The sequence below is a fragment of the Poecile atricapillus genome, chromosome 1 (assembly GCF_030490865.1).
Source record: "Poecile atricapillus isolate bPoeAtr1 chromosome 1, bPoeAtr1.hap1, whole genome shotgun sequence".
Taxonomy (NCBI): domain Eukaryota; kingdom Metazoa; phylum Chordata; class Aves; order Passeriformes; family Paridae; genus Poecile; species Poecile atricapillus.
The window spans coordinates 30,482,755-30,501,787 of NC_081249.1; the positions used below are offsets into that span (position 1 = coordinate 30,482,755).

The 19,033-nt window shown below is 41.4% G+C and overlaps 2 protein-coding genes across 3 annotated transcripts; one reads left to right on the forward strand and one right to left on the reverse strand.

The window, feature by feature from the left end:
• The first annotated feature begins 1,314 nt into the window (after positions 1-1,314).
• Positions 1,315-4,496, forward strand: LOC131575893 (histone H2A, sperm-like). The gene is made up of 2 exons (XM_058831989.1): positions 1,315-1,428; positions 4,012-4,496. The coding sequence occupies exons 1-2, from the start codon at positions 1,341-1,343 to the stop codon at positions 4,494-4,496; spliced, it is 573 nt and encodes a 190-aa protein (XP_058687972.1). The 5' UTR covers positions 1,315-1,340.
• A 7,304-nt stretch (positions 4,497-11,800) lies between these two features.
• NMS (neuromedin S) lies at positions 11,801-18,382 on the reverse strand. 2 transcript variants are annotated; one of them, XM_058855963.1, is made up of 8 exons: positions 18,263-18,382; positions 18,094-18,149; positions 17,680-17,730; positions 16,532-16,591; positions 13,866-13,901; positions 13,412-13,453; positions 12,404-12,434; positions 11,801-11,938 (listed from the first exon to the last, which is right to left on the reverse strand). In XM_058855963.1, the coding sequence occupies exons 1-8, from the start codon at positions 18,333-18,335 to the stop codon at positions 11,922-11,924; spliced, it is 366 nt and encodes a 121-aa protein (XP_058711946.1). In that variant the 5' UTR covers positions 18,336-18,382; the 3' UTR covers positions 11,801-11,921. The 2 variants fall into 2 exon arrangements, with proteins under 2 accessions (XP_058711946.1, XP_058711954.1); XM_058855971.1 differs by lacking the exon at positions 13,866-13,901.
• Positions 18,383-19,033: the final 651 nt, after the last annotated feature.

A 19,033-nucleotide genomic window follows, 5' to 3' on the forward strand; every position in this document is an offset into this window, starting at 1 on the left:
GCGGGGGGAAGGGATCGCGGCACGGTTTGGGCTGAAAGGCACCCTAAAGATCGTAAATCTCCCTGCCGTGGGCGGGGACACCTTCCAGCAAAGCAGGTTGCTCCAAACCCCATCCAACCTGACACAGAATAACCATGCTTGAGCAGGGAGTTTCGACAGGTCACTCGCTGTGATCTCTTCCAGTCTTTTTCTGTGATTCCCTGTAACTTTTCTATCCACTTCACTGAGCCTTTTTTATCTCTTAGCATTTCATACCCTGCTTTATTTCCCCACTCGTTTATCTTTATTTTCTTTCCCTGATCTGATTAAAATAAAATAAAATAAAATAAAATAAAATAAAATAAAATAAAATAAAATAAAATAAAATAAAATAATCAAGCCCGTATTATCTATTCTTATTAGGCATAATAAGCTGTACTTGTAGTATTGTTATGATTGGATCACAGCCAACTGATATTGCCAGAAATTTGTCTCTTGATAGTCACTTTTATTTCAGTTTTGAGTCTGTGTTAAAGTATCGCTCAGAAAACACTGAGAAGTGTGTTGAATGCAGTGACCCAAATCTGTTTGGGATCACATCCCATTCTGTACAAACAGGCACCTAGGCCTGCCCTTCCAAAGAATGGGCAGATCTTTTCAGCTTGCTTCTCAAAGACACATAGCACAGGGGAGAGACCTGTTCCTGCCTCCCTTCACCTCCTTTCATACTCTAGCCCAATGGACAGCATGCTCCCCCAGATCTCAGTCTCCATAAAAGAGCCCTAAAGAACCTGCCAGCATGCCTTAAGAGTGTGTTTGGGCATGTGGAGGAAGGACTCAGCTCTGAAAAGGGCCTAAAATGAAAATTTAGAAGCCCCACTTCCATATGTTATAAGATCATGGGTAGCCCATGTTATAAATGAAATTAGATTTTTGACAACTAGGTCCTTTGAGTCAATAACAGTTTAATTAAAAATTAATACAATTTAGTGAATTGAGTAGTAATTTCATACAAAAGAATACAATTTAATAAAATAATACAATTTAGTAAAAAACCCCACCAATTTATAGATATAATTTGCTAGTAATTAATGATGATTAAAGCGTAAGTAAAACCGACCGGGGTATGGGGAGGGCTTGTTACCCTACCTCATGTACAAATCCAACTGGGGTACGGAGGGGGTTCCCCACTGCCTCACGTACAAAACAAAGCACTTCAAGCTAAGCTTATATACTATATGTTATACATACTCATTAATGTTTCCCATAAGTTTCCTCCTCTTTCTGATTTTTTTTGACTTTATGTCACTACTCTTCATGGCGCATGACTCACTTGTTAGGAGGTCTGATGTCTTCTTTTGATGGTCTTTGGACGAAGGCTTACACTCATCCTCGCTGTCCTCTGGATGGCCTCACAGGTTTGCACGTGCATACTAAGCATTGTGTTATGTAAGTCTACTAATTAGTCTTACATTTAGTGAATTTTAGGCCCTATGCCTAAAGTCATTCTAATTTTGTCCATCTCAAGGATGAGATGTTTTTCATCTTGGGACATCACTTATCTTCCAAACTACATCCTGTACCTTAATTTTAACATGTAACGTCTGCAGAGGGGTACATCTGCTTTGTAACGCTGATTCTTTTGATTGCTTCTAATAATAACTTTCCAAATAGTTACAATTTAGTTAGCACGCATCAATTCCATTTATTACACCCATTAACAGCCAGTTATTCTGAAGTGGGTTGGCCACTTTCCCTGTGCTAAGTCGGGGTTACTGAAGGGAAGGCACTGCCACTTTTCTGCCGCTGAATTAGAAGAAATGGACAGCTGTGCTTTGAGAGGACATCAGTCCTTATGGTGGGCATTTGGACGTGCAGAGGGTACCCCATACTGGTTGTTCAGTGCCCTGAGGTGGCAGGAAGCTCAGCCTCACTCAGACTAAATGCTCATCCTTGTAGGAAAAGTGTGTGAGTGCCACAAATACAGGCGCTGTGAGGCTCTGACCCACAGCTGATGTCTGGCAGGCAGAACCAAAGGCTGAACTGTCCATGACAGTTTTGTTGTCTGAGTATTTTGCCAGAGCTTGGCATTCCAGGAGTACCCTCTGGTTTAAATAGTCAGCTTCTGTGGCTGAAATATTGTGCACACCCATGGATCTTGTATGTTGCTGGTTGGAAACTACTTTGAATGCCAGAAAACAAACACAGAAAGGGCATGAGTAGGAGCACTCATTTCTTTAAAAAGTGCTCAAAAATATTCCTTTGCCTGAGGTGAGATTTTTGCCCAAGTGAACTAAGAGTAACTAGCCAAGCACCCTCAGCATCAGAACCACAGTAAACCCTGAGCACCATCTAGGACAGTTAGTTATCAGAAGAGGGGGCAGAAGCCTAAATCTTAGGAGCAGCCTCATCACATCACTTGGTGGGGCTCAGACACAATGTGAACCAAGCATTACTCTCTGCCCAGGACACATCTAAAGCAAAACACAGTTTCCCTCTCCCACCCAACTAAATATACATTTACAAAGCCCATTTTCCCTATGTACCTTTTTTTAATCAAGCTTCAGCAGAAAGGAGAGAACTGTTTTTACACATAGTGTACAGACAGAAATACTCCAGCCAGAGTGGGTGAGAACTGGCAGTGTCATAATGAGACTGAAGTGTCTCACTATGAGCTCAGCCCTTGGAGACAGCCTGCCTTCTTCCCCCACACCCCAGCAAATTTGCTTCTGAGCAGCTGTAATGTATTTCCTCATTTTGCCCCAAATCAGGGATTAGGTGAGGGTGAACTGTGTGTGTAAATTACTCATTAATTATCCAGGTGATCCACTGATGAGGAGAAAAAGTTGCTAATAAAAAGGCTCTGGGCCTGGGGTAGAGATTGTGAAGTCACATGGTTTTCCTGTGGTTGAGAGCAGGTTGCAGTAAGGTGTAGACTAGGACAAAATAAGAATTTGTTTGGAGGTAATGTGATGTATTTTTAATTTATAACATATTGTGGAAGATTTGGGGTTGTGGGCTTCATGTTGTTTTTTAAGTTATTAAGTTACTGTGCATCTATTGCACAGTATGACTGTACTGTGAGTAATTTAGAAAAAGTATTGTTTGGTAATAGGGATAAATAAGTATGAGGGCTTGGTTTGTTTGGATTTTATTAGAGACGGGGGTTTTTAAGTTCTTAGTTTTTTTCACCTTCTTCTCAAAGCTTATTCTAATTTTTCTTGAATAGTTAAACCTCTGTAAAAACCCTACATGTTAATGTAATGATGGGTGTTCTTGTATGTTGAAAATAGCTGTGCTGGAAGTTAACTGTCCTATTTATTTATAGACTAGAAACATTACTTAAATTAATAGTTTTGCTCCTCCAATTGTAAGAGTATTCTAGCTGGGCTGAATTTCCTTCATCATGAGGAAGTAGATGGTAATTTGTATTCTTCAGTCTGCATTGTGCTGTCCAGATCAATTAATCCCTTTCCTAGTGCACAAGACCTCCAATAGTATTCTCATAGAAGCCAGAGAATACCACTTGGGGAATTAATTTATGCTCTGTATGAGAATGTCCTGGAGTATTTTGGGTATAACAAGCTGTGGGCTGCAAGAATTTTTCCAGTTTTAGACTTAAAATGGATGAAAATTGTAACTTGATAGTAGAAGAAGTTGTAATGCAGATTCTTCTTCAAAGAAGAGACAGGCCTCAAGTTAGCTTTGAGGTAACAGTTGTGGTGTTTAAGAAAAATCTGGCTGAAGAAGACCCACTGTACCTTAGTTGCAAATACATTCCAAGTAGCAGGGGAAAGCCTCTCTTCTTTTTAGCCCTTTGTATGTAACTTCAGTAACTCTTGACAGGTTTTGCAATGAGCTCTTTCTTCTGAAAGGAAGTCTGTAAAAGGGCAATAATAGTTAAAATTTTAGCTCTTCTCTTGATGAACTGTGGTGTGTGGTAAGTTCTTTTCTCAAGAAAAGAATGAGCTTTCTCCTTGATGTGGAGCAGCAGAACTGACCTTGCTGTTACCTCCTCTTGCTATTCATTAGCTGCAGCCCAAGCACCCAAATACTTTGAAGACCTCCAGTCCTCTGTCTCCTCACCTGTCAGAATGTCTGGACGTGGAAAGAAAAAAGTAGTGGCTGGCAACCCTAGAAGTGCATCAAAGAAAAGCAAATCAGCCAAGGCAGGTCTGCAGTTCCCCGTGGGCCGTGTCTACAGACTGCTCCGAAGAGGGAAGTATGCTCATAGGATTGGTTCTGGTGCTGCCATCTACCTGGCTGCAGTGATGGAGTACATGGCAGCAGAGGTCCTGGAGCTGGCAGGGAATGCTGCACGTGAAAACAAGAAGACGAGGATCCTGCCCAGGCACATTCAGCTGGCTGTGAGAAATGATGATGAGCTGAACAAGTTCTTTGCCTGTGTGACCATTCCTCAAGGCGGGGTTATGCCAAATATCCTTTCTCAGCTCCTTCCGAAGAAAACCAGTAGAAATGTTTCTTCTTCTCAAGAATATGGTGGTGGTAGCCAGTGAAACTTGCTTTTCCTGGTCTGCTCTGTGCACTTATGGATGATAGGACTCGGCACCGCTAATATGTATGTGTTTACTTCTTTGTCAAGTATTTTGCTTGCTAATTTTAAGGCATTTCATGTAATAAAGTTTCTAGAATGCAACACTGGTCTCCTTTTCTCATGGACTGAAGAACAGAGAAAATTTTTAAAAATAGTCTAGCACATGAATAACTTTTTTAAAAGTCTCTACATGCTTACTTCTGAAAACATCTTGCAGGTAAATGTTGTGAAGCAGGGAGAGGAGTCAAGACACACACTGCTATTCCTGTGAACTTTTCTTCCATCTAGCACAGATTTGTGGTGCAATTAGTTCAGTGCCTCCGAGGTTGTTTAGCTTTGCTTTAGAGGTTAGTAACCCTGTGTCTTTTAAAGCCTTATTGCTCATAAAACTGTAGCGAGTATCTGCTTCTCTTTAGACTGCTCCATCATTACACCAAGTCTCTGTCAGGGCAAAGCATGCAGAAACTGGTGGAGCCATTTCTTCTTCTGGTTTAATATCTTAACACAGATAACAAATTCAATGTTTTTCCATTGTGCAAGGTTATCAAGAACTTGAGAAGGGGTCTACCCTCCTTTTTCCTTAAAAAGTCCATGGGTCTTCCTCTGTGGCTCCATGAATTTTTTTAAGTAGTCATTTTTGCATCTTTTAAGAAAAAAAATAAATAAAATGACCCTTCCATAGTCGGGGGCATTTAACTTACTTTGACCATGATTAACAAGTAACAGGTTTCCTCTCAAAGGAAACTTGCTCTGGTGTCTGCTTTATAGTATGTTCTTCCTCAGAGCATATTCACTGCCTTTTTCTTCTGTATTAGGACACTCTGTACTGGGGCAACAGGAGGAAGAAGGGTCAAGCATAAGATGTTGTTGAAAGAAATAGTTCTGAAGTGGTGAGGAACTGAAATGTGAGAATGGAGATGAAAATGCTGTAAAAATAGAACGAGAGATAGATACAGCCCATGAAGGAAAAAGCAGCATAAATGTCTTCAGGAAGCAAATGTAAAATTTGTGTGAGGTAGCATTTCACAATAGAATAAAGCAAAGAATAATTCCCTTTGTGGCAGGAAGAACTGGGTGATACTCTTTTGTTTACACTATAAAGCTTGTCAGGGTACTTTCTGGATGTTCTGGCTCTGCATTTATACCTGCTGTCCTCTTACTTACCCAACAGCACTACTGATATTTTCTAGACATATTCTTTCATCCGTAACACTTGTTAAAAGTTAATGCAGCTCATTAAGCTTTGAACCAGCCCTGGCAGGGGCCACCAACAGATCAAATGTTCTGCCCCTGAAGAGGAAATAAACACAGTTATAGTACTTCACTGCTGCCTTACAACACATCAGCAGTGAAGTTACAGCTCCTCAGAAACCCGGGGGTAGAACAATGAGAAAAGTTGTTTTGTTGCAGGGTTGTTTTTTTTTTTTTTCTTACAGGTGTTGCCACTCTGAGGGGAAAAATGCAGAACTCAATTTTGGCACCCAGTTTTGCAAAACATGCTGAGGAGAACTTAAACATTTACTGGAGTAGCACTAACTATGCTGATAAATAACGATGCATTCACATAATCAGAAAACAAATTTTTTTCAAGGACGAAGTCTTATTTGATTATAAGGCAAACTCTCAACAAATATTACTGGTCTATTATGATCATTCACATCATTATTTTTCTAAACATAAGCATTCAGAACAAGTTGAGACAAATATCCAGATAATGACCATGTGGTTTCCTTGGATAGTTGGGGTTGTATCCATGTTGATTAATAGGTGCTCTGGATGATTTTGAACAGAAAGGTACAGGGTATCATAGGAAAATGTTGAGGCTAAGTAACCATGCCCTTTTTTCACAAAGGGGGAAAATAGGAAGATGCCATCTTAGTATTGAAGATACTTAGCTTCATGTACACAGGTAAGCCCCAGTTCAATAAAGTGCTTGGTAAGTATGGAAATCATACCCCTAGGTTATTCTGATAAAAATGTGATAAAATCTTTCATGTAATATGGTATAGAAGAGCCTCTTCAAACTACAAATAGAATAGAAATAGTTTTGCTTGTCCTCTTGATCAGAAAAGTGCTCATTTACTTTGATGAAACAAGGCATTAATTGCATGGTACTTTTGCACATGACTAGTTCTCATGTCTCATGCTATAGGTTTCAGTTTAGCTCAGTCACTTGTAGCTGGGCTGGTATGTGACTTAGTTACAAATCAAAGCAAAAAAACCCACTCAAAACATAGCTCCTCTGGCATCTCTCTTGTCACTGGTGCTGCAAAACACATTTATCTTGATGTGGTGTTACTTTCCTAACTCAGTTATGCCATGGTGCCAGGGTCTCAAGGAAAATAGATGTCTTCAATAACACCCATTAGGGAATGTGTGTACATGGTACTCCACAATTCAATGAAGTGGTGGACAGATGGCAGCATGGGGGTGAAATGATGCCTGGAAAAACTCTTTTTACCTGTCTAGAGGACTGCATGCTGCTGATGGATGTCTCGGTTGCGCAGAGTGCTCGTAGTTAACTCTGCACTGAGATTTATGTGTTTATAACCTTGATATGTTCTGTCACCTTCACTTTCTCTATAAGGAGAGGAAACATCCCAAGTTACAGCCTCAGAGAGTCTTGTCTTGGTGAGCACAAGGGATGCACAAGGTCTGAACTCATTCACTACCTGAGCTGGTCAAGCCCAGCACATGGTGGAGAGGGGTAGGGCACAGAGTGCCTTTGCTTTGAACATCCCAAATTTGATGCTGGTTTTGCCCTCTGCTGACGGGTCCCAATAATGCAATTCCTAAACACCGTTGTCCTCTTGGAAGTCAAGTGCCACTCTTTTGAAAGTCACAGAGTAGTGGATTTGGGTTATAATCTGAGATTATACGTAATCTGTGGAACTATACAGAGCTGTGAAAATGAAGGAAAAGATGTAAAACATAAGACTACTGATAATCAAAGACTATTTTTGGTGGTTTTTCATGTAGCAGAGTCTCTGGTGTAATTCCTGGAGAGGTCGTGCTGCCCAGTAGGGGAGGTGGCTCTGGCACATCAGTTCACACCAGGGTCATGAGAGGAAATATGGCCTTGGTGCTATGCTGAATGAGGTTCCTAAATTTTTCTTCTTTTCTGATGATCACAGGTGATTGCCTCTGGGTACTCTGAGGTCAATTCACACATGTTCATGTTTTACATTTTTGCATTTTCTGCTGGAAGTTCTAGTCCATGTTTAGGTATTTTTCTGGTTGATATTTAGACAGCTGTACTCCAGAAGCCTGTGTTTATGTGTATGCATCTTTCACTGCTGTAATCCAGCAGGTACTATCTGAATGACTGTGTAGTAATCCCTGGATGCAGAAGCTTTGTAGTAAATATATCCAGAATACTTTTCTTTCAAGTTTGCCTTATGTTGTCATTCAGACTTCCTCTACTGATCTTTCAGCAGGTTGAAGGCTAGTAGGGAGATGGTGTTTGGTGTACAGAGAAATGTCAAAATTTTAGGTGGTGAATTATAACCTGCTATAAGATCAGTCACATTTTTGATTTTGTTCGAAAAAAGTTGATCCAGAAATGACTGAAGACTTAGCAGCTCCTTCTAGTTGTTCAGTTCAGAAATCTATCAGAGTGATAAAGACAGCTTATGCAGTCCAGCCCAGTCAAAGATATGTTTCTACCCTGTTTAGTAAGGTAGAGGGATGGCCATTGCAATGTGGGAGTTGTCTGGAACAGGTAAGTAAATCTTAAGAGTGATCTCCACATAAGCAATCAGTAGATACCTGGGATCACTGCTCGACTCTAAAATCCCAGTAAATAAGTAAACATGCACACTGATGAATGCTGACAGCAGTGGGGAGTTTAAAATGAAGCATTTTGTCATTCCTCACACTTCCGTTCTTTCAAATCAATCCCACTTCATTTAGAGTTCCAACTTCCCTTGACCTCTGCCTTTCCTCTTTGCTGGTTGTTCCCCTCTTTCTTTTCCTGTATTGCTCTGTACATGAAGCCTTACGTATATTCACCAGTGCAACACCTCCCACGTAACGGTCTCTACGGTTTCTTCTTCATTCCACGTTGTATTTTTGTGTTCTCCTCAACACTATATTTGACTGTCTACAGTTACCCATCCCCTTTGCTGCAAAGCTGCTATTGATTACTCTTAACTATGTGCAATAAATTCCTTTCATCTTCAGTGAGCTGTGCATATTTTTTTCTGTATGTATCTTCGGCGAGGTCATTCTGAATGCTGACTCTGTCCTGCAGTGTTGCCATCCCTCCCAGCTCGCTGTCACCTGAAGATTTAGTAAATGAGCTTTTCCCTGTGGGAGCTTAGGAGGGAGTGAGGCTGTCCAAGGCACAAGATCACGAAGAGACCAGAGAGAGGGAAGCGGAACACCAAGAAGGTTTTCCTCTTGTGCTTCGTGCTCTGTCTCCTTGGTGAGCAGCTTGTCGTGAGGCTGGGCAGTACTTGCTCCCCTGCAGATGAGTGCATTTCCAGGTCCCTCACTGTGCACTCTGCTGAGCAGTGCCTTGCTGAGCCCAGCTCCAGCAGGCCAGGCTTTTAAGGTCCTAGGCCAGCCTGAAGTAATTTTTGAGTCAAGTTAGGCAGCACAAAGGTGTGCACTCCTGAACATTCCTGCCTTTCCAAAGTCCACTGAGCCGTCCTTAGCCACATGCTCTAAGTTGTGGCAATTGGTTTCAGGAGTTACTGAAGTGCTACAAAAAAATTTCTCCTCTGCAGCTGAAACATGTTGCTTCTCAGTTTGAGTGTCCCTCCTTGTTGCTTTTTATGACAAGAGGATGGGTAAGTATCCAATTTACTTTTCTAAACACACTCAGTACTTTGTATATTTTGTCATGAAACTCTTGATTTGTCTCTGCCTGACAGTGAGAAATGAACTTTCACCTCTTTTTCTTGCAAAAATATTTCTGTTCTTCTAATTGTTGTTACCACCTGTGTCTGCACTCCTGAATTTCTGCTGTGAGTTTTACAGTGGGATATTCAGAAACAGTTTCAGGCCAGAGATGACCTTTGATTTCCATATTATTAATTTGTCCTGTTTCACAGGTGACATTTGAATTGCTTCAGGGAGTAAAAATTTCTACTTTGAAATGAACAAGAGCTCCTCTCTGATTCTTACAGATATGACTGAGGAACCTAAGATAGGTTCTCACCTGCAAATTACCCCTTATTTATCAACCTTATTTAAGTTTCAAGGCCCAAATGGATGTTATTCTTGAAACCTGTGGGAGAAGGAAGCCTTTGCTGACTGTGAGAGCACAGCATGAGTTGTCTATGGTACAGTACTGCTTCAGTTTAACCTCAGCCATCTTGTTTACTTTCCCCAGCAGAATGGGGAGAGAACTGAAAGGGTGAAAGTGAGCAAACCCTTGGGCTGAGATAAAGACAGTTTAATAAGTAAAGCAAAGCAGAACAAGGAATTCATTCACTGCTTTACAGCAGCAGGCAGGTGTTCAGCCATATCCAGGAAAGCCAGGCTCTGTCACACCTAATTGTGACTTGGGAAGACACCATCGCTCTGAAGAGGTGTGTGTCCCTTTCTCCTCCCCAGCTTTTACTGCAGAGCATGACAGCATATAGTGTGGGATATCCCTTGGGCACATTTCCACAGACACATCAGCTATCCCAGCTGTGTCACCTCCCAACTTCTTGTGTACCCCCAGCTCCCTCACTGGTGGGGTGGGAAACAGGTCTTGAGATTGTGCAAGCCCAGCTCAGCAATAGCTAAAATATCCGTGTTATCAACACTGTTTTGGTCACAGATCGAAAACACAGCACCATAAAAAGGCTGCTATGAAGACTATTAACTCTATCCCAGCCACTACCAGTCCAAATATTGATGCAGATCTAAGCAAAATTTGATACTTTGCAGCTTTACTCTGAGATGAAACAAGCTGGAAGTGTCATCACAATGCTTTTGTAATCATTATCTTTTATTTGCATTGCCAGAGTGCATCCCCACCACTTGTATTTGGCTTAGTTGTTCCTTCCAGAGGGACATCCTAACTGGTTCCAGAAAACTGAGAAGCCAGAGGAGCCAGAATCCCTTTGGTACTCTTTCCAAGGGCTAATAATTGTCTGTGGGATTTAACAACACACTGAACAACAGCTGTCTCCTTGATGACCCTCATATGCACTGGAGGGGCTATTGGATTCCCCTGCAGACATCCCTCCTCCAGGCTGAACCAGCCCAGCTGCCCTTGCATCTCATCAGAGGCAAGTGCTAATAGAGTTCTCGACACTTTGGAGGCCCTCTCTCCACTTTTTCCATGGCCTTCCTGTATTCTGAGGCTCCAAACTGAATACTCTGCCTTAGGGGCAGTCAACAATTGCCAAACAACTCATCCCTTCCCTCTGACTGCCAGCCAAACTTCTGTTAACACAGCCCAAACTCGGAACTTATCCAGATAAAACCCCATAAAAAATCCCACAAAACAGCAAAACACAGATATCTTGGGGTTTGTTTTTAGAGACAAAGGTGTCTCCAAATCTGGTTTGCATGCAGCTGTGCCAGCATAACAGAGACAGTTCTGTGCCATAGAAGCCAAAGAGAAGGAGGATTACAAAGGCCTTGAGGAAAGCAATGCTGTGGTCAGGAATTGCAGCCTCATTTGTATCCCCAGACCCTCAATTTTACTATGCTCCTTTCTTCCTAAGGAAGTAACTGCTTAGTACTTAAAGTTTTGTGCCTGTAAATGTTTCCACATACCAAAACACTCCATACAGTGCAAGCATGGTCAGCTGCATACATTTTCAAATGCATGATTTCAGAAAAAAAGGGCTGATATTCAGAATATTTCTCAAAAGTGCCTCATTTGTGCTTTATGATAGCCAGTAAGGCAAGGCTGAAAAAAAAAAAAAACATCATCTGATCAAATAACATCTGTAGGTAGCAGCAGTACTTGTTTCTCTTCTATCAAAGTGCTTCGGATTCATCAATTATCACACTCAGACACTTAGTTACTCAAAATAAATCATTGAAATGTCTGTGATGATTTCAGTATAGAGTTGTTCAGGATGCCTATTCTGAAAAAATGGGAAATATATTATCTAGTCAAAATGACAAGCTTATCATTTATGACCCTATTAGAGAAGATGTTATAAAATTCACTGTTGCATTTGAAAATTGTCGATATTGAGAAGATTAACTTACTTTGATTACAGCTGGCACCAGGCAATGTTACACTATAGCCCAAGGAAGCTTAGTATGGGCTTAATTAAAAAAAGGACGACTGTAAGCATTATTGATTGCAAATTTATTACATGGAACAGCAAATTCTAGACAACTGAGTCACATAATAGACAACCAGTGCAATGGGAAGTCTCTTTCCTTTATGTAAACCAAGTCATCGAGCTGGTAAATGAATCCATGAACTTCACATTCCACGGTATTCTGAAACAAATTGACACAGTATCATATTTTATGTTGAGATGCTGATCTAAATATGACTTAGTTCTGTGCATCTAATTATTTTCAAAGTTAGAAATTAAATAGCTTCAGATTCTAAAATCAGGAGATTTAGATATTTGAAAGTTTAGAAAAGCACACAAATCTGTTATTTGTACTCAAACATGAATTCTTTCTTCTCACACAGTTCTCCTTCTACCATGTTGTAAACCTGCTGACCTTATTTTAGAGTATGGAAGCATGACAAGGAAAACCACCCTCTGTCAAGGGTGTGCACTCTAAGTCTCTGAGCATGAATAAACTCTACATTTCTGTCAAAACAACTCTTAGTGGCCATACAAAATGTGTGTATCTAGGTTTGTAATGCTTCTCAGTACTTTTTTTTGTCATGAGGCTCATCGTTAGTGAAAAGGCAGAAGAAATTCTTGACACTTTTGGTTGCCTACTTACCACTGCCTTCAATAGTTCTTCCATTTCGAGGCTGAAAAACATAATTAGATGATTGTAAAGAAGCAATGGATTACAGACTTATAAGCACACCAAAATACATCCCCATCATGCAGACAGGGTACTGTATAAAACTGCAGTGAGATTTTCTTTAAAATGTAAATACCAGCAGGGTATCAATGCAGGATGGGTTATGCCTTTGAATATGAAAAATTTCATTCAGCCTCTGCCCAAAAAGCTGAACGTTCTGGCTTTAATTATTCTCATTCAGGATTCAGGTCTAAATTAATAGGGGTAGTATAGGCACATGTCTAAGAAAGAAAATGTAAATACCATCACTGAAACAACCTAGATGGACACACTTGAAATAACAACTTGAAATTAAGCATAAATGACAGCTGAATTGGTGCTTTGGTTACCTGACGTAACCTACTTTACAGTATTTTTAATTCTTTTTTTTTAAACATGTTAAAGATATTCCTAAAAATTAGTTTGGTGTTAATCAGAGTGTGTCCAAACGAGCACACTGGGCATTAGACCATGTCATAGCTCAGCAAGCCAGTGGGTGAAAAATGTGAGAGAAATTATGACAATTTTGCTTAGGCTTTTCACTGTTATACCATGTGACTTGGCTTCCTTGGCAGACCTCTCAGACCAGGTGGACACTCAGCTCAGGCACATGTTTGATCTAATTTATTTGGCATCACTGCACCTTGACAGTCTCAGAGATACAAGCCACATGGATGATTTGGCTCAAGATAAAACATTTGCAGAGGCATATCTTCAAACAAAAAGAAGTGTTTAATCCACCAGTACTCCAAATCTCATTATCTTGTCATCTTTTAGTCAAACCAGAGCTTTTTGAGCAAATGGCTCCCTAAGCTTTCAAGTAAGGGATATTTGGCCTCTATTCAAAACAACTGCAGCAAGAATTTGTGAAACAGCTGCTCATCTGTGAACATATAACAATGTCTGAGATTCAGAATCTTTAAAATGAAGAGATTCAGATACCCTGAAAAGGAAGAAAGGCCGCCCCAGAGTTCCATGACTGTCCTATAAAATCAAACACAAACAGTAAAAAAGACTTTAAACTCAGTTCCATAGATCAGTTGCCAAATTTTACCATTCTATCAGGTTATCGGAAATTTGGGGCCTTTTTCAGCAGCACGCAAACAAGATGTTGATAGTCCCCAATGCCCATTCATCTGGAATGCTGATTTTTTAATCATTAATTAATGCCCGAAGGACATTGTGTCTAGTGTAAATAAATGAATTACCATAATTAAAGATTCACAGGGTTTAGAAGAGATATAAAAGAAAGCTTTACATGTAGGATCTAAGCAGGATCAGCACAGATCAATTCCCAACCACTGAAAAAACCCAAGCTGACTGTAAAAGAAACAAGGAAAGGGACATACTTCCCTATCCACTGCTACTGCCACTGCTTGTCTTCATATTTACATACCTTCTTTGTAAACTTTGCAGAAGCAGTCTGTGATTCCTGCAAGTGGACACTGTAAGTTAATCAAGTTGCCGGCATGTTTTGGTTTGTTACAGTGACCCTCTGTTACTGATGAGGTTGGTACAGTTCATGTGAGAAGAGAGAAAACCTTACACTTATCACAGACAGATGTAAGAACAGCAGCAAACTGATCTTTTTAAAGACTGATGTGAAGCCTTGCCTGGAAGCTACTCTGTTCATTACCATCATTCAACAGGCTTCCCTGCTGTACAGCAAAGTGCAGCCGTGCTCTGGGGGGTGAAGCAGAGCTCAGCCTGGAGCTCCACTCCTCAGGCTTGAATTGTACTGAGAGCTTTTACCTTGTTAAAATCGGGCTGCTCTTCACCTTTCAGACTGCCCTTGGTTCTAACTTGGGAAAGATTGCTGGGTTTAAGCCTTTCTCTGCACTCTTTATTCTTCAGAAAATTGCTTGTTTTTCTACTCAGCCTTACTTCAAGGAATAGAAGTTTTCCCCATGACTTTATGTGAGCAGACTAAGTTTAACATGTGATGCAGCCCTGACCCTGCAGCCTGGTTTGGAAGCCCTCCTGCACGTGACACAACTGCCAGGCTCTATGCTCCCAGGCAGCCAGGAATGGGATTGCTGTGTGCCACAGCTGTAACAGCGAGTGGGTTTAGTTACCTGGAGTGGGCTTGAAAAACAAACACATGTAATGGGAAAGAATGTGAAGATGGGGTGAGAACGCAGGAAAGCATGTGGATGGGACACTGGAGAGAAGGAATTTTAAAAGACAAAATACACAAGCAAGAAATTGGCAATCCTGGCTCAGGGTATGAGGAGAGGATTTCTGTGGTTCAAGCTGCAAGACAACAATTTATAGAGCAACTGACATCACCTTTCAGGGCTATGAAATACTAGGGAAGACAAAAATGCTTGCTCAGGCAAGGAGGACACTACTACAGAGAGACAATATGAATGCTTCCTTTGTTCTGACATTATTATCTGATTATTACACACCAAGCATAGATAGACATTGGCTCATGGCTCAGCCTGCAATTTTAACTATCCTAATTATTTCTAACAGGTGAGAGATTACTGTGTGGAGGAAATATGGTAAAAACTGAGCTTCTAAATATCTTTGGGGTGGAATTTTCAAACACACAGTGAAGTGATTGGACATTGATGTTAAATATTCTTAGTTCTCACAAAATATTTTAAATTCCCCACGTGGGTGTCAAGTCCCCCATTCAAGCTGGAATTGCCATGGACTTTGCCTTTCACAGTGGTGAGGCCTCATTCCTTCTCTTAAACCACCATCTACCTTCTCTGTAGGATCTGTAACTCTGACTCAATGTGGGTGTTTTTATTCACAGAAATATAGGATCATGTAGAAAGTTAAATTCAGCTAACATCAGCAGAATTTCCTAGCCATATCATTTGGTTCACTACATACAGATTCATATTTATAGTATCTTCTCAAGATTCCTTGTGGGCTAAGAAAATAGGACTTCATGTAATATGAGATTTGATCAGCTGGATAAAACTTCACATCGTTCCTTTTCCGTATTTCACATATTTGTTTTATCTGCTTCTTTACTCAGACCACACCTAGAAATCATATTGCAGATGTGAAGCTCGTATTTTTGAAAGGATATTGTATGAGATTCAGCTTCCAATCTTGAGGACACATAATTTTTTGCAAGGTTAGTAACTGAAACAGTAACCAGGAATAGGACTCTGTTCAAAGTTGCCAGATGATTCTGTATGTTCCCTCATTGGCTAAGCTGTGGAAGCATAAGAGTCAATAGTGAACTCAAAAACATTTATTAAACATTTACAACTGAACTGCTAGAATTTTTTATACAATCAGCTTCAGTATTGTAGAGTTTTGTGGCTGCTTTGGGAAAGCATGGTTGGAATTATAATAAGCTAAGGACACTGGCAGGAAGAGATATTGAAATGCATTTCAAAATACTCTCTATTATTGTCGTGAAGGATCTACTCCTGTTTTGAAAAAACAGAGGGCTCAGCCTCCACAAATAAATTGACCTTTTTAGCATATACCCAGGGGCTGAGTGAATTTTATGGAAAAGGTTCTTAATGAAATGGTGATAATGAAAAAGTGATATAAAGCAAAACTGACATTGAGGTGGGTCCTTATATGACTGCACCAACAAAGAAGAGCTCAATAACTCCTCAACTTAGTCTCTTTACTCTGAGTCGGGAACACAAAAAAAACCCAAAAACCAAATGAAAATAGAGTATTAAAACCAGTAAAGCAACTCATACACCTCCGTGTTCAGCATAATCTAAAGTATTCTATTGATCCAATGTTATGTATATTTTTAGTGTATTTAACCCTGTGTTATTCAAAACTGAGGGTCAGGTTAAAATACTGACTGACTGTAAGTGAATGTTTTGGTTCTTGAGCTCTGAATTGGGGAAAAGCAGGAGTTTCATATAAATAATTTAAAGTAACTAAGAATTACGTGCAAATTACTAACAAGAAGAAAATCTTTTATATACCCTCCTACATCTCTTAAACCATTTCAGTATTAGATTATACATTATTGTTTGGAGAGAAATATCAAGAAGTTGGTCATGGAGTGGTTGCTTTCTAAGTTTAAGAAGGGGGTGCTTTGAAACGAAACAATCAATTACACCTTACCTCATTTTTATGCATGCTGTTGAATATGGAATAACAGAGATCCAAAACAGTGCTGGAGATCTGAAAAAAAAAAAAACCCAGCCAAACAATACTTAAATTTACTGGGGGAACGTGATGTGCATGGTTTGATAGAAAACAGGCTTGATTCTGATCCCAGATCAATTAAGATTTAACACAATTCACTAAAAACACTCAGAGCAGGGGAAAACTTACTGATGCTATTACAAGCTGAAGAATTACTTGTTTGAAGAGAATACACACAATACAACAGTTGTCAATACAGTCTGATGCTATAAAGAGATCGAAATCAACCTCTTATACTTAAAATATTTTTTTTCTGCTAATTGTTCTAGTGATAGCTTTGCTTTGAGGCACGTTTAATCTATGCTCATTTTCACCTACATGCCTTTCAGTCAATCAATCCTATAATCTTTATCATACAGTGAAATACACTGTCCCGTGCTCATTGCCACAGTACAAGGATTTGCTTATGCATGCAATCACATTAGATGATAACTACAGCTTCAAAGGAAGTGAGGGGTAAGACACCTGAGAAACAGGCTCCGGGAACTGTTTTCTGTAAGGTTTGGTTCACAAAACTGTAACATTTCAGAAAGAAAAAAATCAGCACAAAATGTTCAAAATTTCTAAATACTGCCTGATCCTGCAAATGTTTTCTCACTGCTTTGAAAATTACCTTTGGGCTCGATATTAAATGCAGTGCAGCTGATCTTTCACATACTGATTTTTTCTTTTAAAGTGTTTGTAAGCCTTGGGCCAGCAGAAATGATCTGTGAAAACTTCCCCTTGCTCCACTCTCCTCTGAGCACCCCAGAAAAAACCAAGCACCGAAACAGGACCAAACAGGATCTTTAAATCCTGCAGAACTGTCCAGCACTTCTTGCTTCAGTGTTAGCTACTCCTGCCATGGCAAGAAAGGAAAAAAAGTGCTTTTCTTTAGGTCTGCATTAGCTTCACAAGGAGGAGAGCACATACACTAACAAACTTGCTCTGCTCTCCAGAGCTGCTGGCTCTCTGGCAGAGGCTCTGCCACCTGCAGACACCGATGCTCCAGGTTATACAGGACAAATAGTATGTCTGGAAGAGAGAGTCTCAGCAGATCAAACACATTATATGAGTCAAGTTACCTGGGGTTGATCCGACATTTCCATCCACTGACTGAAACACAGTGCCAGTTGCTTCAAAAAGTAAAGAATAGATATCAACAGTGTGTCTATCATGCCTGCGTACCTGTGTTTTTGCTTGGGAAGTCGGGACTGGCTTGTTACTAGCCTGTCCGTCTTTTGCTGACCCGGGTGTCCTATTCTGCACCCTGCTGCGCTCCGCAGCCCTGCCCGTACCTGTTCCACCTGCCGCTGCGGGCGGCAAAGGGCGCCAGCCTCCCTCCTCTCTTTACCAACCCCCCCGGCTATTGAATAAGGTATTGCCAGCCGGTTTGCTGCCTTATTTCCCTGCCACAGCCGAGCCTCGTTTCCCACCTGCCCCGTCTCTGCCCTACCTCTCCTCGCATCGCTGCCAGACAAGGACAGTGACAGACGTACCTGGTTTGGGGGCAGCTCCGCACCGTCCCGGTGGCGCGAGAAAGGATGCGGGAAGCCTGCGGGACGGGACACGGGTGTGTTGGGTCGCCGCGGAGCCCAGCCAGGACGTGGCTCCTCTAGAGGAGCCGATCCTTTCCCGTTCCCCCCGCCACCCGGTGCCGGGACGTACCTGAGCCCCGCGGGAGGGCGCAGAGGCAGCAGGCGGCCAGCAGCCAGGGCAGGGCGGGCGGCGGCGAGGGCATGGCCGGCCGGGGATGGGGTGGCGGATGGGCGAGCGGACGGGCGCCTTTATCGCCCCGCCGAGCCCCATATGGAGCCGCCGAGCCAATGGGCGCCGGGGCGGTCCCGAGCACCGCTCCCACTGTCGCTCCCGGGGTCGCTCCCGCTGCCCGACCAGCGCTGCCGCCCCCGCCGCGACGAGAAACCCCCACCCCAGCAGTAGGGGTTCTCCACCCCCTAGAACCCTCCGTCAAAGCTGCTTCTCTAGACGAGGTGACCGAGAGGAAAGAGTGAGAGATGAGAAGAACATGCTGTGCCTGATCAAGTGATGGAGCAACAGAAAATTCCTATTTGTAGTAGGGCTTGCTGAGTGTTTGGAAATTATTTCTCCTCGTGGAAGCTTGGGAAATAATGTTTGCCTTCTAATTAGATGGGTTGTGAACTTTCCTATTGAACAAGTCCCATTTTATTACATTTACCTTCGCACAAAATAAAGAAAGCCATAGATCCCTTAATTCATTTCATAGTGGGTATAGCTGTAGAAAAAATACAGGTTTGCTCTCAACAGAAAGTGATTCTCCTTTCTTCCTGACTTAATCATTGGGTTTGACTCTGGAAAACTCTTCTTGGTTTTCTCTGTGCAAGTTCTAAGAGCAGTGCTTTCTAATCAGATCACAGACTTAGAAAGGCAGTCCTCCCAAACTCTTTTATTTAATAGACT